We start from the raw sequence: 25727 nt of genomic DNA, 5'->3' as shown, positions 1-25727 counted from the left end.
AAAATATACATGGGAGCTATATACAAATCTGAACCGATTTCGATATAATTTGGCACATTTATGTCTAGACTAAATTCCGTCGCACATTTCAATATTCAGCGTAATTGGACATATATAACGTGTTTGGTGCATCAAATACAGGAAATCGGCCGAAAATATATATGGGAGCTACATTCAAATCTGAACCGATTTTGATATAATTTGGCACATTTATGTCTAGACCATATTGTGTCACACATTCTAAATTTCACTGAAATTGGACATACATAGCGTGTTTGGTGCATGAAGGAAGGAAGTCCGCCGAAAATATATGTAAATGGGAGCTATATCCAAATCTGAACCGATTTGCAAATCATTTGGTAAATTTATTTCTACATCAAATTCCATTACATATACCAAATTTAAAGATTGTATCTGTAACAGTTCTAAATATATTTGCATACAAAATCTAAATTTTTTGGAGGTACCTCCGGTTTTGATGCTATATCTCCAGATCAACGCGGAATTTAAAAAAATGATATAGCCTATTTTCATTCCAGGCGATGTAGTAATATACCCTAAACATTTCAGGAAGATCGGTTCAGCAGTTTTTGAATCTATAAGGCACAAACTACCAAACGTACAAATTTCTATTTTATTTGTATATGAGCTCTGTTCCAGAACTAAAAAGTTTTTACAATTTTTACCACTTTTACACATTTTGCGTTCCCCTACACAAAATTTATTTGAAAATCGTTTACGACTTTTGCAACTTTTACGACTTTTACCACTTTATAAAGTACGGGAACAGGCCAATACATACATATGTAGATTTTGTCATAGTTTTCAAAACAATACACATACATTTACAATTTTTGTACACTGATTTGAAAGAATTCCCTGCCAACATTTGCTATCTGTTTATTGTCCAATGAGTCACTTCAATTAGATTGCACAAACGAATGCGATAGTCGCATTCTTATCCAAAAAGATAAAGCTCTCGGGAAGAACTGTTCCACTCATTAGATACTTTTTTGAGTGTCTAATTGGACACTTCAGAAAGTTATTAAAACGATAATATCGGTGGAGCAGTGGTAAGCATGCTCGCTTTGCAATCTGAATGCCCGGGTTCGATTCCCAGGCCAGTCGACATTTTTTTAATGACAAATCTTTTTTTTAACTATAAAACATTAATATAGCTAAAAACTTGATAAAAATAATAATAAATAAAAAAGAACAAAATTTTATTTTGATTTTCTTTTTAACTTAATCTAATTCCTTTTTATTTTATGTTTTGTTTTATTGTTGTTGTGTCGTTAATCCTTTGTTTGGGTTATTTTTAACTTTTTGGTTTTTTATTATTTAATTTAATTCATTATATTTTTATAATTGTTTCAGGAATTGTCGCTTATATTAATTTTGTCATTTGAAAAATGTGATGTCGCCTGACCTGGTAATCGAACCCCGGACATTCACATTGCAAAGCGAGCATGCTTACCATTGCACCACCTGCGTATATAACCATCTGTGTACAAAAGTCTTATTTGTTCAACTTACAACAATTCTAAAAATAAATGTAAGCTGTCTAATTTGTATCCAAATAAAGGATGGAAAATAGATATGTCTATCTAATTTCCATCCTTCATTGGGATATAAATGAGATAGCTTACATTTATTTTTAGATACATATGTTATTGTTGTTATTTGTCTATCGTATTCTTTTCTAAATGGTGACTGGATACGATACAAATGGGATAACAATGCAATTGTTATTGTATATTAGACAAATGTCGCATTTTTACAGAAAATTAGACACCAAAAAGATCCTCATTTATAAAATTAGATAAAACTCACTTCCAATTGCTGGCAGGGAATAAGCAAACGAATAGAAAAAATTGTAATCATCTGTTTGCTAAGTCCTTGTAATGATTGTACCATGGGTTAAATGTCTACATAGGTCACTTAGTGCATGTCTTTCATCTGAGGAATATAAAAAAAAATATCCACCGCTAAATCCACTGCCACGCTATTCATCACCTGGACGGATGAAATGATGCTCACCCTGAATCCTTGTTATCCTCTTATCAAGTAATGGACCTAATGGTAAGCTATGCGGCTCCAGTGAGGAATGCAAATGTTACCACTTCGCAGTGGAAGAATATTCAAACCTGCCAGAATGCCGCCCTGAGAACTGCAACAGAGTGTCAGCCACTGCAGGAGATATCTTCATGATCTGGAGAGAGAACTCCAAGGTATAAACTAGAACCTCAAGATCAACGAGCCTTTCAGGCAGGCTTGAATATCATTCATACTGATGTAATTGCGCAGGCAGCACATTCATCGCGGCTTAAGAATGGCAGCTGCTAAAGAAATCACGATTGGTTTTAGCCCAGTTAAGATCAGGATGATGCAGACGCCTAAATTCATATTGGGCCCGAACTGATGGCCTAATACCCAACACATGCCCTGCATGTGGATTTCGACCACGCGACACCTGCCTACAGATTCTTAATGGACGCAGCCAATCCTGATTTCAGAATTTTTACAGTTTTATTTAACTTATTTTGGTGTCTGTTTAGTTTAAATATAGTAACTCATTTTCCACACAGTTGCAGTTGACCAATATGGGTCCATTTATTTCTAAAGCCCCCATATAGCGGTACCACCCGATTTCAGATATTTTGAGGATTTTATCTTCATTTTTAGCCCGAATTGGCTGTAACAAAACATTGTGGACATAGGTCCAGGTTTTGGTATAGCCTCCATATAACGATTTCAGATATTTTGAAGTTGTTATCTAAATTTTCAGCATAAATTGGCTGTAATTTATTTATTTGATTTGATTGATTCCATTAAATAATACTAAAGCCACCAAGGCCAATGTATAGTATTAAGAGTATACAAAGTTCCTAAGTAGAAACTTAAACCTACAAATAACTAAGTACTAAATTATATAATTAGCTTCCCAGCCATAATTAATATTAAACAAGTAAGAACGGCGTTAAGTTCGGCCGGACCGAACTTTTTATACCCTCCACCACAAGTTGTATTGAAGTAAAATGGAATAATTAGTTTCCTTTCGTGTATGAAGAAGACTTAATACAAAATTTCAGCAATTTCGGTAAAACAATGTGAGGCACCATTCTATGGGGGCTATTTCAAAACGTCGATCTATACCGACACATTTCTGACGGAAAGGCTCAAATAAGACTAAATACCGAATTTCCTATATTTCGGTAAGAGAATGTGGCTAAAACTTAAAAAATACCGAACATCAAGAAGTACGCTTCTATGGGGATATAGGAAGACGTGGACCTATACTGATAATACTCTTCTGGAATATTTTATAACTCTTGGAAGACGAAATAACGAATTTCAGCCATTTCGGTTGGATATTGACGTCACAATCGTCAGTATTACGAAAATCGGGAGGTACCGTTCTATGGGGGCTCTATCAAAACGTGGATATATACCGACGAATTTTAGTAAGAAATGGGGCAATATGAAAGCTTGGACCTGTACAGAAATATTTCTGGCGAACAGTTTTATATCACATTGAAGACTAAATACTAAATTTCAGCCATTTTGGTGGAATATTGAATACGCAACCTTCAAAATACGAAAAATCGGGAAGTACCTTTCCATGGGAGCTATATGAAGGCGTGGACCTATACCGACAAATTTAAAGGGGAAGTTTGAGTACCCCCAACGAAGTCTAAATACCAAATTTCAGCCATTTCGGTAGAATATTGAGGCCACAACGTTGAAAATACCGAAAATCGGGAGGTACCGTTCTATGGAGGCTATATGAAGGCATGAACCGATACTGACAATGTTCTGGGGGAAAGTTTTATACCACCAACGTAGACTAAGTACCAAATTTCAGCCATTTCGAAAATACCGAAAATCGGGAGGTACCGCTCTATGGGGGCTATATGAAGGTGTGGACCGACACCGACAAAATTCTGGGGGAAAGTTTTATACCCCTAAAGAAGACTACGTACAAAATTTCAGCCATTTTGGTAGGAAGCTAAAACCTTAAAAATACCGAAAATCGGGAGGTACCGTTCTATGGGGGCTATATCAAACCTTGACCGATATATCCCATTTTCAATACCAACCATACTGCAAGTAATAAAAACTTTTGTACCAAATTTTGACCCTCTATCTTTAAAATTGCGAGCTGTATCTTGATTTCAACAGACAGTCGGACGGACAGACGGACATGGTCAAATCGACATTATGCTGATCAATAATATATATACTTTATAGGGTCTCCGACGAATATTTCGATGTGTTACAAACGGAATGACAAATTTAATTATACCCTCCATATGGTGGAGGGTATAAAAATCGCAAAACTGCAAAAATAAGGCCAATAATTTAGTTATGGGGTTCCGTTGAATGCGGAAAGGACCAGTTGAGAGGGGGAAGTTCAGAAGAGGTTGTTCGGAAGTTCTGAGGAGTTTGTTTAGAAATTCGGAGGAGGTTTTTCGGAAGTTCGTAGGATCTTGTTCGGAATAAGAAAATCTATTTACTGAAAAATAAAAAATAATTTAAAAAAATAAATTATAGAGTTTTTTTGTTTTTTACATATGGGTTGTCACTTTTTAAATAAAAAATGTATATGCAAAGTGACAGCACATATGTAAAATAGCATACCGTGTAAAGTACCCATTAGGTATGCCAGCCTACTTCATAACAACAATAAAATTGCATTTTGTTAGGTCACTCACCGCATTTTCGGACACCTACCTATGTCGCTAAATAAGAGCACATTTGTAATTTAGCGCCAGTAGAAGATACGACAACAACGGGTACACAAGTCTATTATTTTGTTTATAGTGTATTTTTTCTTCGTTCGCGAATATAAACAAATGAAAGATTTCTACAAAATTATATAATAATAAAATGAATATAGAAAACGGAGTAGGTGCAGGTTTCGAAAGCATAGAAAGCAATTGTGAAATACAAATTTATATTTACAAATTACTGGCACTCAAAGATCAACTGCGGCTGGCACGGGTCAGTGATAACCTTCGATGTATTTTCGATCGTTTTATATGGCCCGTTAAATATGAAAAGTTGACAGTGGGGGAAATTTTTCCCAATTATGTAGTGACAAATGATACAATCGAAAATGGTCTACTGCTGACAGCAGATGTGTTCATCGAATTTTTATCATACTATGCCCAGGGGGTGCAGGAGTTGACTTCATATTCTCACTGGGATTTGAAACAATTTAAAAACTTAACAACCCTCAAATGCTGTGTGGATCTGTGTTGGTTGGAATTGTTGCAGTCGGTGGCAAATAATATACCCGGTTTGGAAAACATTTATCTACTGTCCTACAATCAGGATCACAAGGTATATTTCACACCCTACATGGTCATACACATGTTTGGAGCCATAACTGACGGGTTTGTATCCGCCGAATTTGTGGAAAGTTTGTTGAAAATGAAAAACCTAAAACGCATCTCATTGGATTATCGTTGTGATTTCCCCATAATTCGTATTGGATATGATGACTTTTTCCGGCTGATATATCAGCTTCCTATGGAAGTGTTGGAATTAAGTTTCGTGGTGGAACCTGAGTATCCAACGGATGAAGTTGTGGAGCCCTTTACCACAGCTTTATATCCTCTACAATTGAAAACCTTGAAAATCACCACCACATTGGATCCCTTGAAATGGTCTCACAACTATGACAGATTTATGGAAATATTTAAAAATCTCACAAGCTTAAATCTGCGCATGATCGATGGCATAAGTGAGGCAATATTACAAGCCGTCTGCCAGGCATGCCCAAATCTGGAAAATCTAACCATACAACGCAGCACATTTTTTGACATAACCACATTTCACCTCCCGGCCAATGTGGAAAAGTTAAATATCGAATTTTGTTATGGCCTAAGTTTTGGGAATTTAAAAGAAATTCTCACAAATACGCATATCAGGGAATACGTTTCCATCGGCACCACTTACAAAGGGGAGTTTGAGAATTTCTCCATATCAACGTCCATACAAAAGCTGGCATTAGGTGGCATACCAATGCAGGAGTTCTATCTGGCCTATGCCAACAATGAGAATTTACAACATTTGGCATGGATACCCAGTATTAGGGATAACAGCAATCTCTTCCACATGTCTAAGGGAGTACCGCCGAATCTAACAACACTACACATGAAATGTTGTCAGGTGACAATGGAATCATTACAGCAAATGCAACAATTGAATTCTTTAGATACCTGGCTAGTACAACCGTTACAATCATCCTATATTTTAGATCTCTTGCGACTTCCATCGTTACGCCATCTAACATTGCGCATTGAGGATATGCAATTTAATGCTCCGCTTGAAGGAGAATGCTCTACAAATATCGTCCATTTGAAATTATTCTACAGTAAACGTTTTAACACCGATTTGGATTTTTGGTTAGATTTATTTCGCCATAATTCAAAAATGACTCTGGCTATATCACCTTATCCCGACACCGAAGATTCTTTGCGATCTTTAATCCAACATGCCAAATTTCCAAGATCTTTAAAGAAGTTATTTTTATTTGGTTTTACCATAAGTAAGTACTAACATTGCTATGGAAATCACAATAATCATTTCTCCATTTTCTCACGAACATCATTTAAAGGACAAGGGGAGACTTCTCTTAAGTTGATGAGTGCAGCCCAATTCGATATTTAGTTGAATAAAAAGGCATCTAATTTGTATGGACGAATCCGAACGGCATGTTTACATGAATGAAAATACGCAGGAAATGTGAGCCAAAATTACACTGCGTTGAAACAAGCGATACCGATATACATAAGTCCAAACAACATGGGGATCGATAGAGAACACACCACAAATTTTTTTGGAGAAGATATATCTTTAACCGTTTGAGGCAATATTTTAACCGTGAATTTTAAAAACTATTTTTTAAGGACATTTGGAGCAAAAAGCGTGGATTTATAAAAATATTTTTCAAAGGATATTTAGGTCAATAAGCGTGGATTTTTTAAAAATATTTTTCATAGGACATTTAGGGCAATAAGCGTGGATTTTTTAAAAATATTTTTCATAGGACATTTAGGGCAATAAGCGTGGATTTTTTAAAAATATTTTTCATAGGACATTTAGGGCAATAAGCGTGGATTTTTTAAAAATATTTTTCATAGGACATTTAGCGCAATAAGAGTGGATTTTTTAAAAATATTTTTCATAGGACATTTAGGGCAATAAGAGTGGATTTTTTAAAAATATTTTTCATAGGACATTTAGGGCAATAAGCGTGGATTTTTTAAAAATATTTTTCATAGGACATTTAGGGCAATAAGCGTGGATTTTTTAAAAATATTTTTCATAGGACATTTAGGGCAATAAGCGTGGATTTTTTAAAAATATTTTTCATAGGACATTTAGGGCAATAAGCGTGGATTTTTAAAAAAATATTTTTCCAAGGACATTTAGGGCAATAAGCGTGGATTTTTTAAAAATATTTTTCATAGGACATTTAGGGCAATAAGCGTGGATTTTTTAAAAATATTTTTCATAGGACATTTAGGGCAATAAGCGTGGATTTTTAAAAAAATATTTTTCCAAGGACATTTATGGCAATAAGCGTGGATTTTTTAAAAATATTTTTCATAGGACATTTAGGGCAATAAGCGTGGATTTTTTAAAAATATTTTTCATAGGACATTTAGGGCAATAAGCGTGGATTTTTAAAAAATATTTTTCCAAGGACATTTAGGGCAATAAGCGTGGATTTTTAAAAAATATTTTTCCAAGGACATTTAGGGCAATAAGCGTGGATTTTTAAAAAATATTTTTCCAATGACATTTAGGGCAATAAGCGTGGATTTTTAAAAAATATTTTTCCAAGGACATTTAGGGCAATAAGCGTGGATTTTTAAAAAATATTTTTCCAAGGACATTTAGGGCAATAAGCGTGGATTTTTTAAAAATATTTTTCATAGGACATTTAGGGCAATAAGCGTGGATTTTTTAAAAATATTTTTCCAAGGACATTTAGGGCAATAAGCGTGGATTTTTAAAAAATATTTTTCCAAGGACATTTAGGGCAATAAGCGTGGATTTTTAAAAAATATTTTTCCAAGGACATTTAGGGCAATAAGCGTGGATTTTTTAAAAATATTTTTCATAGGACATTTAGGGCAATAAGCGTGGATTTTTAAAAAATATTTTTCCAAGGACATTTAGGGCAATAAGCGCGGATTTTTAAAAAATATTTTTCCAAGGACATTTAGGGCAATAAGCGTGGATTTTTAAAAAATATTTTTCCAAGGACATTTAGGACAATAAGCGTGGATTTTTAAAAAATATTTTTCCAAGGACATTTAGGGCAATAAGCGTGGATTTTTAAAAAATATTTTTCCAAGGACATTTAGGGCAATAAGCGTGGATTTTTAAAAAATATTTTTCCAAGGACATTTAGGGCAATAAGCGTGGATTTTTTAAAAATATTTTTCATAGGACATTTAGGGCAATAAGCGTGGATTTTTTAAAAATATTTTTCCAAGGACATTTAGGGCAATAAGCGTGGATTTTTAAAAAATATTTTTCCAAGGACATTTAGGGCAATAAGCGTGGATTTTTAAAAAATATTTTTCCAAGGACATTTAGGGCAATAAGCGTGGATTTTTTAAAAATATTTTTCATAGGACATTTAGGGCAATAAGCGTGGATTTTTTAAAAATATTTTTCATAGGACATTTAGGGCAATAAGCGTGGATTTTTTAAAAATATTTTTCATAGGACATTTAGGGCAATAAGCGTGGATTTTTAAAAAATATTTTTCCAAGGACATTCAGGGCAATAAGCGTGGATTTTTAAAAAATATTTTTCCAAGGACATTTAGGGCAATAAGCGTGGATTTTTTAAAAATATTTTTCATAGGACATTTAGGGCAATAAGCGTGGATTTTTTAAAAATATTTTTCATAGGACATTTAGGGCAATAAGCGTGGATTTTTTAAAAATATTTTTCATAGGACATTTAGGGCAATAAGCGTGGATTTTTTAAAAATATTTTTCATAGGACATTTAGGGCAATAAGCGTGGATTTTTAAAAAATATTTTTCCAAGGACATTTAGGGCAATAAGCGTGGATTTTTAAAAAATATTTTTCATAGGACATTTAGGGCAATAAGCGTGGATTTTTAAAAAATATTTTTCCAAGGACATTTAGGGCAATAAGCGTGGATTTTTAAAAAATATTTTTCCAAGGACATTTAGGGCAATAAGCGTGGATTTTTAAAAAATATTTTTCCAAGGACATTTAGGGCAATAAGCGTGGATTTTTAAAAAATATTTTTCCAAGGACATTTAGGACAATAAGCGTGGATTTTTAAAAAATATTTTTCCAAGGACATTTAGGGCAATAAGCGTGGATTTTTAAAAAATATTTTTCCAAGGACATTTAGGGCAATAAGCGTGGATTTTTAAAAAATATTTTTCCAAGGACATTTAGGGCAATAAGCGTGGATTTTTAAAAAATATTTTTCCAAGGACATTTAGGGCAATAAGCGTGGATTTTTTAAAAATATTTTTCATAGGACATTTAGGGCAATAAGCGTGGATTTTTTAAAAATATTTTTCATAGGACATTTAGGGCAATAAGCGTGGATTTTTTAAAAATATTTTTCATAGGACATTTAGGGCAATAAGCGTGGATTTTTAAAAAATATTTTTCCAAGGACATTTTGGGCAATAAGCGTGGATTTTTAAAAAATATTTTTCCAAGGACATTTAGGGCAATAAGCGTGGATTTTTTAAAAATATTTTTCATAGGACATTTAGGGCAATAAGCGTGGATTTTTTAAAAATATTTTTCATAGGACATTTAGGGCAATAAGCGTGGATTTTTAAAAAATATTTTTCCAAGGACATTTAGGGCAATAAGCGTGGATTTTTAAAAAATATTTTTCCAAGGACATTTAGGGCAATAAGCGTGGATTTTTTAAAAATATTTTTCATAGGACATTTAGGGCAATAAGCGTGGATTTTTTAAAAATATTTTTCATAGGACATTTAGGGCAATAAGCGTGGATTTTTAAAAAATATTTTTCCAAGGACATTCAGGGCAATAAGCGTGGATTTTTAAAAAATATTTTTCCAAGGACATTTAGGGCAATAAGCGTGGATTTTTTAAAAATATTTTTCATAGGACATTTAGGGCAATAAGCGTGGATTTTTTAAAAATATTTTTCATAGGACATTTAGGGCAATAAGCGTGGATTTTTAAAAAATATTTTTCCAAGGACATTCAGGGCAATAAGCGTGGATTTTTAAAAAATATTTTTCCAAGGACATTTAGGGCAATAAGCGTGGATTTTTTAAAAATATTTTTCATAGGACATTTAGGGCAATAAGCGTGGATTTTTAAAAAATATTTTTCCAAGGACATTTAGGGCAATAAGCGTGGATTTTTAAAAAATATTTTTCCAAGGACATTTAGGGCAATAAGCGTGGATTTTTAAAAAATATTTTTCCAAGGACATTTAGGACAATAAGCGTGGATTTTTAAAAAATATTTTTCCAAGGACATTTAGGGCAATAAGCGTGGATTTTTAAAAAAATATTTTTCCAAGGACATTTAGGGCAATAAGCGTGGATTTTTAAAAAATATTTTTCCAAGGACATTTAGGGCAATAAGCGTGGATTTTTTAAAAATATTTTTCATAGGACATTTAGGGCAATAAGCGTGGATTTTTAAAAAATATTTTTCATAGGACATTTAGGGCAATAAGCGTGGATTTTTTAAAAATATTTTTCCAAGGACATTTAGGGCAATAAGCGTGGATTTTTTAAAAATATTTTTCATAGGACATTTAGGGCAATAAGCGTGGATTTTTTAAAAATATTTTTCATAGGACATTTAGGGCAATAAGCGTGGATTTTTTAAAAATATTTTTCATAGGACATTTAGGGCAATAAGCGTGGATTTTTAAAAAATATTTTTCCAAGGACATTTAGGGCAATAAGCGTGGATTTTTAAAAAATATTTTTCCAAGGACATTTAGGGCAATAAGCGTGGATTTTTTAAAAATATTTTTCATAGGACATTTAGGGCAATAAGCGTGGATTTTTAAAAAATATTTTTCCAAGGACATTTAGGGCAATAAGCGTGGATTTTTAAAAAATATTTTTCCAAGGACATTTAGGGCAATAAGCGTGGATTTTTAAAAAATATTTTTCCAAGGACATTTAGGGCAATAAGCGTGGATTTTTAAAAAATATTTTTCCAAGGACATTTAGGGCAATAAGCGTGGATTTTTAAAAAATATTTTTCCAAGGACATTTAGGGCAATAAGCGTGGATTTTTTAAAAATATTTTTCCAAGGACATTTAGGGCAATAAGCGTGGATTTTTAAAAAATATTTTTCCAAGGACATTTAGGGCAATAAGCGTGGATTTTTTAAAAATATTTTTCATAGGACATTTAGGGCAATAAGCGTGGATTTTTTAAAAATATTTTTCCAAGGACATTTAGGGCAATAAGCGTGGATTTTTAAAAAATATTTTTCCAAGGACATTTAGGGCAATAAGCGTGGATTTTTAAAAAATATTTTTCCAAGGACATTTAGGGCAATAAGCGTGGATTTTTTAAAAATATTTTTCATAGGACATTTAGGGCAATAAGCGTGGATTTTTAAAAAATATTTTTCCAAGGACATTTAGGACAATAAGCGTGGATTTTTAAAAAATATTTTTCCAAGGACATTTAGGGCAATAAGCGTGGATTTTTAAAAAATATTTTTCCAAGGACATTTAGGGCAATAAGCGTGGATTTTTAAAAAATATTTTTCCAAGGACATTTAGGGCAATAAGCGTGGATTTTTTAAAAATATTTTTCATAGGACATTTAGGGCAATAAGCGTGGATTTTTTAAAAATATTTTTCCAAGGACATTTAGGGCAATAAGCGTGGATTTTTAAAAAATATTTTTCCAAGGACATTTAGGGCAATAAGCGTGGATTTTTAAAAAATATTTTTCCAAGGACATTTAGGGCAATAAGCGTGGATTTTTTAAAAATATTTTTCATAGGACATTTAGGGCAATAAGCGTGGATTTTTTAAAAATATTTTTCATAGGACATTTAGGGCAATAAGCGTGGATTTTTTAAAAATATTTTTCATAGGACATTTAGGGCAATAAGCGTGGATTTTTAAAAAATATTTTTCCAAGGACATTCAGGGCAATAAGCGTGGATTTTTAAAAAATATTTTTCCAAGGACATTTAGGGCAATAAGCGTGGATTTTTTAAAAATATTTTTCATAGGACATTTAGGGCAATAAGCGTGGATTTTTTAAAAATATTTTTCATAGGACATTTAGGGCAATAAGCGTGGATTTTTTAAAAATATTTTTCATAGGACATTTAGGGCAATAAGCGTGGATTTTTAAAAAATATTTTTCCAAGGACATTTAGGGCAATAAGCGTGGATTTTTAAAAAATATTTTTCATAGGACATTTAGGGCAATAAGCGTGGATTTTTAAAAAATATTTTTCCAAGGACATTTAGGGCAAAAAGCGTGGATTTTTAAAAAATATTTTTCCAAGGACATTTAGGGCAATAAGCGTGGATTTTTAAAAAATATTTTTCCAAGGACATTTAGGACAATAAGCGTGGATTTTTAAAAAATATTTTTCCAAGGACATTTAGGGCAATAAGCGTGGATTTTTAAAAAATATTTTTCCAAGGACATTTAGGGCAATAAGCGTGGATTTTTAAAAAATATTTTTCCAAGGACATTTAGGGCAATAAGCGTGGATTTTTTAAAAATATTTTTCATAGGACATTTAGGGCAATAAGCGTGGATTTTTTAAAAATATTTTTCATAGGACATTTAGGGCAATAAGCGTGGATTTTTTAAAAATATTTTTCATAGGACATTTAGGGCAATAAGCGTGGATTTTTTAAAAATATTTTTCATAGGACATTTAGGGCAATAAGCGTGGATTTTTTAAAAATATTTTTCATAGGACATTTAGGGCAATAAGCGTGGATTTTTAAAAAATATTTTTCATAGGACATTTAGGGCAATAAGCGTGGATTTTTAAAAAATATTTTTCCAAGGACATTTAGGGCAATAAGCCTGGATTTTTAAAAAATATTTTTCCAAGGACATTTAGGGCAATAAGCGTGGATTTTTTAAAAATATTTTTCATAGGACATTTAGGGCAATAAGCGTGGATTTTTTAAAAATATTTTTCATAGGACATTTAGGGCAATAAGCGTGGATTTTTAAAAAATATTTTTCATAGGACATTTAGGGCAATAAGCGTGGATTTTTAAAAAATATTTTTCATAGGACATTTAGGGCAATAAGCGTGGATTTTTAAAAAATATTTTTCCAAGGACATTTAGGGCAATAAGCGTGGATTTTTAAAAAATATTTTTCCAAGGACATTTAGGGCAATAAGCGTGGATTTTTAAAAAATATTTTTCCAAGGACATTTAGGGCAATAAGCGTGGATTTTTAAAAAATATTTTTCCAAGGACATTTAGGGCAATAAGCGTGGATTTTTAAAAAATATTTTTCCAAGGACATTTAGGGCAATAAGCGTGGATTTTTAAAAAATATTTTTCCAAGGACATTTAGGGCAATAAGCGTGGATTTTTAAAAAATATTTTTCCAAGGACATTTAGGGCAATAAGCGTGGATTTTTAAAAAATATTTTTCCAAGGACATTTAGGGCAATAAGCGTGGATTTTTAAAAAATATTTTTCCAAGGACATTTAGGGCAATAAGCGTGGATTTTTAAAAAATATTTTTCCAAGGACATTTAGGGCAATAAGCGTGGATTTTTAAAAAATATTTTTCCAAGGACATTTAGGGCAATAAGCGTGGATTTTTAAAAAATATTTTTCCAAGGACATTTAGGGCAATAAGCGTGGATTTTTAAAAAATATTTTTCCAAGGACATTTAGGGCAATAAGCGTGGATTTTTAAAAAATATTTTTCCAAGGACATTTAGGGCAATAAGCGTGGATTTTTTAAAAATATTTTTCATAGGACATTTAGGGCAATAAGCGTGGATTTTTAAAAAATATTTTTCCAAGGACATTTAGGGCAATAAGCGTGGATTTTTAAAAAATATTTTTCCAAGGACATTTAGGGCAATAAGCGTGGATTTTTTAAAAATATTTTTCATAGGACATTTAGGGCAATAAGCGTGGATTTTTTAAAAATATTTTTCATAGGACATTTAGGGCAATAAGCGTGGATTTTTAAAAAATATTTTTCCAAGGACATTTAGGGCAATAAGCGTGGATTTTTAAAAAATATTTTTCCAAGGACATTTAGGGCAATAAGCGTGGATTTTTAAAAAATATTTTTCCAAGGACATTTAGGGCAATAAGCGTGGATTTTTTAAAAATATTTTTCATAGGACATTTAGGGCAATAAGCGTGGATTTTTTAAAAATATTTTTCATAGGACATTTAGGGCAATAAGCGTGGATTTTTTAAAAATATTTTTCATAGGACATTTAGGGCAATAAGCGTGGATTTTTCCAAGGACATTCAGGGCAATAAGCGTGGATTTTTAAAAAATATTTTTCCAAGGACATTTAGGGCAATAAGCGTGGATTTTTTAAAAATATTTTTCCAAGGACATTTAGGGCAATAAGCGTGGATTTTTTAAAAATATTTTTCATAGGACATTTAGGGCAATAAGCGTGGATTTTTCCAAGGACATTCAGGGCAATAAGCGTGGATTTTTAAAAAATATTTTTCCAAGGACATTTAGGGCAATAAGCGTGGATTTTTAAAAAATATTTTTCCAAGGACATTTAGGGCAATAAGCGTGGATTTTTTAAAAATATTTTTCATAGGACATTTAGGGCAATAAGCGTGGATTTTTTAAAAATATTTTTCATAGGACATTTAGGGCAATAAGCGTGGATTTTTCCAAGGACATTCAGGGCAATAAGCGTGGATTTTTAAAAAATATTTTTCCAAGGACATTTAGGGCAATAAGCGTGGATTTTTAAAAAATATTTTTCCAAGGACATTTAGGGCAATAAGCGTGGATTTTTTAAAAATATTTTTCATAGGACATTTAGGGCAATAAGCGTGGATTTTTTAAAAATATTTTTCATAGGACATTTAGGGCAATAAGCGTGGATTTTTAAAAAATATTTTTCCAAGGACATTTAGGGCAATAAGCGTGGATTTTTTAAAAATATTTTTCATAGGACATTTAGGGCAATAAGCGTGGATTTTTTAAAAATATTTTTCATAGGACATTTAGGGCAATAAGCGTGGATTTTTTAAAAATATTTTTCATAGGACATTTAGGGCAATAAGCGTGGATTTTTCCAAGGACATTCAGGGCAATAAGCGTGGATTTTTAAAAAATATTTTTCCAAGGACATTTAGGGCAATAAGCGTGGATTTTTAAAAAATATTTTTCCAAGGACATTTAGGGCAATAAGCGTGGATTTTTTAAAAATATTTTTCATAGGACATTTAGGGCAATAAGCGTGGATTTTTTAAAAATATTTTTCATAGGACATTTAGGGCAATAAGCGTGGATTTTTAAAAAATATTTTTCCAAGGACATTTAGGGCAATAAGCGTGGATTTTTAAAAAATATTTTTCCAAGGACATTTAGGGCAATAAGCGTGGATTTTTAAAAAATATTTTTCCAAGGACATTTAGGGCAATAAGCGTGGATTTTTTAAAAATATTTTTCATAGGACATTTAGGGCAATAAGCGTGGATTTTTTAAAAATATTTTTCATAGGACATTTAGGGCAATAAGCGTGGATTTTTTAAAAATATTTTTCATAGGACATTTAGGGCAATAAGCGTGGATTTTTCCAAGGACATTCAGGGCAATAAGCGTGGATTTTTAAAAAATATTTTTCCAAGGACATTTAGGGCAATAAGCGTGGATTTTTTAAAAATATTTTTCATAGGACATTTAGGGCAATAAGCGTGGATTTTTTAAAAATATTTTTCATAGGACATTTAGGGCAATAAGCGTGGATTTTTTAAAAATATTTTTCATAGGACATTTAGGGCAATAAGCGTGGATTTTTAAAAAATATTTTTCCAAGGACATTTAGGGCAATAAGCGTGGATTTTTAAAAAATATTTTTCCAAGGACATTTAGGGCAATAAGCGTGGATTTTTAAAAAATATTTTTCCAAGGACATTTAGGGCAATAAGCGTGGATTTTTAAAAAATATTTTTCCAAGGACATTTAGGGCAATAAGCGTGGATTTTTAAAAAATATTTTTCCAAGGACATTTAGGGCAATAAGCGTGGATTTTTAAAAAATATTTTTCCAAGGACATTTAGGGCAATAAGCGTGGATTTTTAAAAAATATTTTTCCAAGGACATTTAGGGCAATAAGCGTGGATTTTTAAAAAATATTTTTCCAAGGACATTTAGGACAATAAGCGTGGATTTTTAAAAAATATTTTTCCAAGGACATTTAGGGCAATAAGCGTGGATTTTTTAAAAATATTTTTCATAGGACATTTAGGGCAATAAGCGTGGATTTTTAAAAAATATTTTTCCAAGGACATTTAGGGCAATAAGCGTGGATTTTTAAAAAATATTTTTCCAAGGACATTCAGGGCAATAAGCGTGGATTTTTAAAAAATATTTTTCCAAGGACATTTAGGGCAATAAGCGTGGATTTTTTAAAAATATTTTTCATAGGACATTTAGGGCAATAAGCGTGGATTTTTTAAAAATATTTTTCATAGGACATTTAGGGCAATAAGCGTGGATTTTTTAAAAATATTTTTCATAGGACATTTAGGGCAATAAGCGTGGATTTTTAAAAAATATTTTTCCAAGGACATTTAGGGCAATAAGCGTGGATTTTTAAAAAATATTTTTCATAGGACATTTAGGGCAATAAGCTTGGATTTTTAAAAAATATTTTTCATAGGACATTTAGGGCAATAAGCGTGGATTTTTAAAAAATATTTTTCCAAGGACATTTAGGGCAATAAGCGTGGATTTTTAAAAAATATTTTTCATAGGACATTTAGGGCAATAAGCGTGGATTTTTAAAAAATATTTTTCCAAGGACATTTAGGGCAATAAGCGTGGATTTTTAAAAAATATTTTTCCAAGGACATTTAGGGCAATAAGCGTGGATTTTTAAAAAATATTTTTCCAAGGACATTTAGGGCAATAAGCGTGGATTTTTAAAAAATATTTTTCCAAGGACATTTAGGGCAATAAGCGTGGATTTTTTAAAAATATTTTTCATAGGACATTTAGGGCAATAAGCGTGGATTTTTTAAAAATATTTTTCATAGGACATTTAGGGCAATAAGCGTGGATTTTTTAAAAATATTTTTCATAGGACATTTAGGGCAATAAGCGTGGATTTTTAAAAAATATTTTTCATAGGACATTTAGGGCAATAAGCGTGGATTTTTAAAAAATATTTTTCCAAGGACATTTAGGGCAATAAGCGTGGATTTTTAAAAAATATTTTTCCAAGGACATTTAGGGCAATAAGCGTGGATTTTTTAAAAATATTTTTCATAGGACATTTAGGGCAATAAGCGTGGATTTTTTAAAAATATTTTTCATAGGACATTTAGGGCAATAAGCGTGGATTTTTTAAAAATATTTTTCATAGGACATTTAGGGCAATAAGCGTGGATTTTTAAAAAATATTTTTCCAATGACATTTAGGGCAATAAGCGTGGATTTTTAAAAAATATTTTTCCAAGGACATTTAGGGCAATAAGCGTGGATTTTTAAAAAATATTTTTCCAAGGACATTTAGGGCAATAAGCGTGGATTTTTTAAAAATATTTTTCATAGGACATTTAGGGCAATAAGCGTGGATTTTTAAAAAATATTTTTCCAAGGACATTTAGGGCAATAAGCGTGGATTTTTAAAAAATATTTTTCCAAGGACATTTAGGGCAATAAGCGTGGATTTTTTAAAAATATTTTTCATAGGACATTTAGGGCAATAAGCGTGGATTTTTTAAAAATATTTTTCATAGGACATTTAGGGCAATAAGCGTGGATTTTTTAAAAATATTTTTCATAGGACATTTAGGGCAATAAGCGTGGATTTTTAAAAAATATTTTTCCAAGGACATTTAGGGCAATAAGCGTGGATTTTTAAAAAATATTTTTCCAAGGACATTTAGGGCAATAAGCGTGGATTTTTAAAAAATATTTTTCCAAGGACATTTAGGGCAATAAGCGTGGATTTTTAAAAAATATTTTTCCAAGGACATTTAGGGCAATAAGCGTGGATTTTTTAAAAATATTTTTCCAAGGACATTTAGGGCAATAAGCGTGGATTTTTAAAAAATATTTTTCATAGGACATTTAGGGCAATAAGCGTGGATTTTTAAAAAATATTTTTCCAAGGACATTTAGGGCAATAAGCGTGGATTTTTAAAAAATATTTTTCATAGGACATTTAGGGCAATAAGCGTGGATTTTTAAAAAATATTTTTCATAGGACATTTAGGGCAATAAGCGTGGATTTTTTAAAAATATTTTTCATAGGACATTTAGGGCAATAAGCGTGGATTTTTAAAAAATATTTTTCCAAGGACATTTAGGGCAATAAGCGTGGATTTTTAAAAAATATTTTTCCAAGGACATTTAGGGCAATAAGCGTGGATTTTTAAAAAATATTTTTCCAAGGACATTTAGGGCAATAAGCGTGGATTTTTAAAAAATATTTTTCCAAGGACATTTAGGGCAATAAGCGTGGATTTTTAAAAAATATTTTTCCAAGGACATTTAGGGCAATAAGCGTGGATTTTTAAAAAATATTTTTCCAAGGACATTTAGGGCAATAAGCGTGGATTTTTAAAAAATATTTTTCCAAGGACATTTAGGGCAATAAGCGTGGATTTTTAAAAAATATTTTTCCAAGGACATTTAGGGCAATAAGCGTGGATTTTTAAAAAATATTTTTCCAAGGACATTTAGTGCAATAAGCGTGGATTTTTAAAAAATATTTTTCCAAGGACATTTAGGGCAATAAGCGTGGATTTTTAAAAAATATTTTTCCAAGGACATTTAGGGCAATAAGCGTGGATTTTTAAAAAATATTTTTCCAAGGACATTTAGGGCAATAAGCGTGGATTTTTAAAAAATATTTTTCCAAGGACATTTAGGGCAATAAGCGTGGATTTTTAAAAAATATTTTTCCAAGGACATTTAGGGCAATAAGCGTGGATTTTTAAAAAATATTTTTCCAAGGACATTTAGGGCAATAAGCGTGGATTTTTAAAAAATATTTTTCCAAGGACATTTAGGGCAATAAGCGTGGATTTTTAAAAAATATTTTTCCAAGGACATTTAGGGCAATAAGCGTGGATTTTTAAAAAATATTTTTCCAAGGACATTTAGGGCAATAAGCGTGGATTTTTAAAAAATATTTTTCCAAGGACATTTAGGGCAATAAGCGTGGATTTTTAAAAAATATTTTTCCAAGGACATTTAGGGCAATAAGCGTGGATTTTTAAAAAATATTTTTCCAAGGACATTTAGGGCAATAAGCGTGGATTTTTAAAAATTATTTTTCCAAGGACATTTAGGGCAATAAGCGTGGATTTTTAAAAAATATTTTTCCAAGGACATTTAGGGCAATAAGCGTGGATTTTTAAAAAATATTTTTCCAAGGACATTTAGGGCAATAAGCGTGGATTTTTAAAAAATATTTTTCCAAGGACATTTAGGGCAATAAGCGTGGATTTTTAAAAAATATTTTTCCAAGGACATTTAGGGCAATAAGCGTGGATTTTTAAAAAATATTTTTCCAAGGACATTTAGGGCAATAAGCGTGGATTTTTAAAAAATATTTTTCCAAGGACATTTAGGGCAATAAGCGTGGATTTTTAAAAAATATTTTTCCAAGGACATTTAGGGCAATAAGCGTGGATTTTTAAAAAATATTTTTCCAAGGACATTTAGGGCAATAAGCGTGGATTTTTAAAAAATATTTTTCCAAGGACATTTAGGGCAATAAGCGTGGATTTTTAAAAAATATTTTTCCAAGGACATTTAGGGCAATAAGCGTGGATTTTTAAAAAATATTTTTCCAAGGACATTTAGGGCAATAAGCGTGGATTTTTAAAAAATATTTTTCCAAGGACATTTAGGGCAATAAGCGTGGATTTTTAAAAAATATTTTTCCAAGGACATTTAGGGCAATAAGCGTGGATTTTTAAAAAATATTTTTCCAAGGACATTTAGGGCAATAAGCGTGGATTTTTAAAAAATATTTTTCCAAGGACATTTAGGGCAATAAGCGTGGATTTTTAAAAAATATTTTTCCAAGGACATTTAGGGCAATAAGCGTGGATTTTTAAAAAATATTTTTCCAAGGACATTTAGGGCAATAAGCGTGGATTTTTAAAAAATATTTTTCCAAGGACATTTAGGGCAATAAGCGTGGATTTTTAAAAAATATTTTTCCAAGGACATTTAGGGCAATAAGCGTGGATTTTTAAAAAATATTTTTCCAAGGACATTTAGGGCAATAAGCGTGGATTTTTTAAAAATATTTTTCATAGGACATTTAGGGCAATAAGCGTGGATTTTTTAAAAATATTTTTCAAAGGACATTTAGGGCAATAAGCGTGGACTTTTTTAAAATATTTTTCAGAGGACAATTAGGGCAATAAGCTTGGATTTTTGAAAAATATTTTTCAAAGGACAGTTAGGGCAATAAACGTGGATTTTGAAAACATATTTTTTCCAAGGACATTTTGGGCAATAAGCGTGGATTTGTCAAATATATTTGCCAAGCACAGTGAGGGCAATACGTATGGATTTTTAAAAAATTACACGGTGCTCTTGAATCAAATTTAAATGGAAGGTGCTTACACCTGGGAAGTTTTTGCGGATTTTGAACCTATAATGTTCATAGATGAGAAAAATCAAAAAGCAAAAAAAATCGCCGGAGTGCTTTTAAAATAAATCGCGATTCTAGTTGACATTTTTAGGGGTTGTTTAGGTCTTTGCGATTTTGCTTGGAATCCGCAAGTCCTATCAAAATGGGAATAAAGAAAATGTTGTAGCTATCAAAATTCTCTACAAGATTGACCATAATGATATTTTCGTAGGTTTTACAACTTTTGAGATATAGGATGATGATAACATCAAATTGTGCATTTTCACTCATGATTTTTACAAGACCGTGACCTAACCTTTGGAATCACATTTTATCTAACCTTTTAGGGTAAAGTAGGATGCAGTCCTATATGCATCCAAAGCACGTATTTTCATGCAGTGCTTTGTATTGAATTTAAAGACACTCTTCGGAATGTGTTTTTATTCAGTTCAAAGATGCAATAAAAATGCAAACCATTGCAAACTATTCAAAAATACACAAATAAAAAATTAATAATAAGAACTTTATTACATTAACACAGATTATGAAATTTCTTCATTAAATTCAATAGCAACTGAGTTTGTTTCCTCCGCTCTCCGTTTAATCCAAGCTGATCTGTTCTTGCTTCATTTGCTAAAGGCGTTTTTATATTGTCTGCCAATCACCAGTTAAGATTTCGACATGAACTTCAGCACTTCGTTAGAATTTTAAATTTTCTTATAAGTTACCGCAAAAAATCGCAAATTTTACATATGTATATTTTTTTTAATATGCAAATTTATGTAAAAAATTTTTGGAAATGTGTACCCTCTTTTCTGTTTTTGGAAGATGTAGGGATGTACAAACTGACTTGTTACAGTTCTGAGTTGATCTATACATGGCTAGAACGCTATATTTTTCTACCGGATTTTTTATACCCTCCACCATAATATAGAGGCTATAATTAAATTTGTCATTCCGTTTGTAAAAACATCTAAATATTCATCGGAGAACCTGAACGAAATCGGACACTTTTTCAAGATGAGGTTTTTGATTTCCCTTATTTTTTGCTGTGGTGATATTAAAAAACATTTTAGTATATTTTCAGATTTTTTTGACTAAGGGTTCCAGATATATCGCGCCCTGAAAATGTCAAATTATGTAAAAACTATGTGCAAAGAAATATTGACAACTTCTTTAATATTGGTCCAAATAGAAAAAAAGTATCAGTCGGCTTTGCCGACAGAGATATTCCCTCAGCCTGTGTATATTGAAACAATTTTTTCCAAAAAAGCATGTATTTAGGGAGTTTTAAAAATTTTGGGCGTTTTAACTGACAAAAATGTTGATTAGGATAAAATATCAAAAGTTTTGCGGAGGAGATACTAAAAAGAATGGATCTCCAGCCACTACATATGGTACCATAGGGGTTTCTTAGAACTTCAGAGATGTTTGCTCAAGAAGTATGGACTTGCCCCTGAAACAACTTTTACCATCCCAATTGAGGCAGCGAATGCAAGTTGCTTCAACAAAAATCAAAGTGATTCGAAAGCAGGTCTTAAAGTGAACATGTATCCGAAATTTTGTGTGGGAGGTACCGGATGGAGTGGACAAATATAGTCCATATTTGAACCTGATCTATATCTGGTAGATATATGAGGATGTGTAAAGTATGGACCAATTCGGCCACTCTCTACAAGAGTTATCGTACGCACAATTTTTTCGAACATTTTTGAACTTTTGTGGGGGAGGTACCTGAAGGAGTGGACCGATATGGCTTATGTTCGAACTTAAACTATGTTTGGACAAAATATTACTAAGGCCAAACTTTGGACCGAATCGGCAGACCTGTTCGAGAGTTATTTTGCCCTCCATCCTCCTCACACGGTGTCATAGGGGTTTTTTTTGCAACTTTCAGGCTATTTTCTCAGGAAGTATGGACTTGCCCCTGATGAAACTTATACCGTCGTATGGAGGGCAGTGAATACAAGTTGCTAAAGCAAAAATCAAAGTGATTCGAGAGATGTTCCTAAACTGAACTTTTCCAAAATTTTGTGTGGGAGGTACCCGAAGGAGTGGACCTATTAAGACCATATTGGAACCTCATATTACTCTGGTAGAAAGATTACGCTATACAAAGTATGGACCAAATCGGTCACTCCCTTCAAGAGTTATCGTGCGCACAAACTTTCCGAACATTTTCGAACTTTTGTGGGGGAGGCATCGGAAGGAGTGGACCGATGTAGCTCATCTTCGAACTTAAACTAAGTTTGGGCAAAATATTACGAAAGCCAAAATTTGAACCGAATCGGTTCGTCCGTTCGAGAGTTATCGTGCGCTCCAGCCAGCAGGACAGACAGACAGACGGACAGACAGACGGACGGACATGGCTAGATCGACTCCAAATTGTCTGAAACACATTTCGTCCAAACATACTTGGGGTCTAAAACCATTATTTCGATGAGGCACATTTTCATCGTATCAAAGTGTATATACCCTCCTTAGCCTAAAGGCTGAGGGTATAAAAATATTCGGTAGCATAGTTGAAGCAAAATAATATCATAACGCCCCTGTTCGTTTCATAATCGATGGTTTTCTACAATTCTTGTTTTCACCACTGAACACTATATTTCACTCAAGTAATTGAATTCGTAGGAAGGAATGCGATCGTAGGAATTTGAATTTAATGTTGAATATAGTGCTTATTTAAATTAGCGTTTTAATCAATTAACCTATTTTGAGCAGAAAGATCCGATCGTTATCAGGTAACCACCTTCGTCAGCTTTTTTCTGACTTCTCAGTTTAACGTGATCTCTTCTGCTTGCATTGCAAGTTCGGAATTAGATGCAATGGCTCTGGTAATACGGACAAATGCGGTAATTGAATTTTGACTGACACTGTACTATCCAGTACTTGGTACATTGATCCTTGTTAGCAGAGCTATTCTATTAGTTGCCGTTCTCTGTGTGTTTCGGATGCTTGAAGTCGTGTCACACTAACACGTGACTGTTGTCGATTACTTGGTCACCCTATATTTAATTTCGACGTATATAACATAGTCAAATTAATATCACAAACTTATTAATGTTTAATAAGTATTTACCTACTTATGTCGCCCGATAAAGAACATTTGTCAGATAATTCGACCAAAAAAATCTCCAGTACCTAAGATTTCTTGTTTTTTTTTCCTTCCAGGATCTGAACAGCGTAAATTTTATACCGCATAAATCGGAAGTTTATCTTTCGAAGATGTTTTTACTTACAGTTTAAAAGTATACATATATGCCACAACTTCACTTCCAATGAAATTACCTCGGACCTCTTGATTTTTCAAATAACCGACCAATTTTGTGGATTTGTACTTTTTTCCTCAAAACTGTGGAAACCACTTTCGGCATTATCATCTTCATCTTTTCAGTCGGCATCTGACCGAAACCACCACTAATCGTTACAAACTCTAAACTTAGCCCTCTCCTTTTAACCAGTTTTCGATGGTAATTTCCTAAAAAGACGCTTGAAAATAAATGAAAATCGATTTGATTGTGAATAAAAAATTCTATACAACTTTCAAAAATTTACAAACAATGGACCCTCACAGTTGGTGCATATACAATTTTCGCCAAAAACTGTCCAAATAAGTGGCGAGGTATACTCCAAACGCGAATCTCGATAGAAATTTGTGAAAAAATTGACTTTCATGAAAAAATATTTTTGCAAATTTTTCGCAAATTTTCGCGATTTTTTTAGGTTTTATCCTTTTCTGCCATGAGACCATTTCGAATTGGTGCGAATTGTCAAAATCTGTTCAGCCGTTCTTGAGTTATAAGCGTAGTAACTAACATCATAATTTTTTAAATATATATAGATATACAAATAATAATTATACCACTTTTCTTTACTTCAATTTCAGAATGTGAAGATCTCCGGAGAAATTTCGAATCGACAATTAAGAATATTGTGTACCACAGAAATGTGTTCGATGATCCGGAAGATGACAGATTTTTCATTGTGCTACGAAGAAATTAAGTTTAATTTACAAAAACGCAAATAAATATCAACAGCAGCTAAAACTATGTCTTCCACTGTTTTGTGATTGAAATTATCTGTAAATAGAGAAAAAAAAAAATAAAATATATTTATAAGGAAAAATGTATGTCTTTACTGTTTCAAAGAATAAAGGATAAAATATTTTAAGGTTGCTTCCAGAAACGCTCCAGTGGCGAATAATCCGAAACTTACTTCAGAAGAGATGATTTAACTAGTATTCAACTGCACTCAAAATTGAACCAGAATTATGTACATTTCAATATGTTCTCCATAAATACCAAGCCTTCTTCTGTAGCTGTCTATATATCAAATGTAAAATTCTTTAATAACACCATTGTATAAATTAAGCCAGCAGTCGCCGGAGCATCCTTTAGCCACGATTACATTTATTTTTTAAATAGCACGAAGTCATATATTAAATTACTAATCCCCGGGAGATAGTGATACGTCGTTATATTAAAATACGCTCTGGTAACAAAGGTAAAATCGTTTAATTGCTTACGGACACACACGTCTGAACGTACGCCTGAACTTGTGTCCTTATTTGCTCACAACATGCCAAAGATACGTTTTGGGCGCGTAAGCATTAAGCGTTGGTTGGTTAACGGTGGAGGAAGGGGTGATTTGTTGTAGTTTGATGGACAGTCTAAAGAGTTGTACATACCAAATAGATGTAAAAATATTATTGCAGTGGGAGGGAGTATGAAAATGTTGATAACTCTCTATAACCGAGACCGAATTTCAAACCACCCTCGATCATAAATAATATACACTGCATCCCGGTTATCTACCTCTCTGTTTAACTGTCTTTCCCGTTTAATTGCCTCACATTCAAAATCCCCAAAGTTTT

At 32.1% G+C, this 25727-nt stretch overlaps 1 protein-coding gene across 1 annotated transcript; it reads left to right on the top strand.

Moving 5' to 3' along the window:
- The first annotated feature begins 4770 nt into the window (after positions 1-4770).
- Positions 4771-24979, top strand: LOC141403929 (uncharacterized). Its single transcript, XM_073987035.1, has 2 exons — positions 4771-6556; positions 24741-24979. The coding sequence occupies exons 1-2, from the start codon at positions 4891-4893 to the stop codon at positions 24854-24856; spliced, it is 1782 nt and encodes a 593-aa protein (XP_073843136.1). The 5' UTR covers positions 4771-4890; the 3' UTR covers positions 24857-24979.
- The last annotated feature ends 748 nt before the right edge of the window (positions 24980-25727 follow it).

The sequence above is a fragment of the Musca autumnalis genome, unplaced genomic scaffold, assembly GCF_047663935.1.
Source record: "Musca autumnalis isolate F117 unplaced genomic scaffold, ASM4766393v1 scaffold_4, whole genome shotgun sequence".
Classification (NCBI taxonomy): Eukaryota; Metazoa; Arthropoda; class Insecta; order Diptera; family Muscidae; genus Musca; species Musca autumnalis.
This window is presented reverse-complemented; position numbering and strand designations above follow the sequence as displayed.

Excerpts from the sequence above, each read along its gene's own strand:
- LOC141403929 (XM_073987035.1), top strand. The coding sequence starts at position 4,891 with ATGAATATAGAAAACGGAGTAGGTGCAGGTTTCGAAAGCATAGAAAGC. Across the intron at positions 6,557-24,740 it reads TTTATTTGGTTTTACCATAA|AATGTGAAGATCTCCGGAGA; the intron begins GTAAGTACTAAC and ends CTTCAATTTCAG.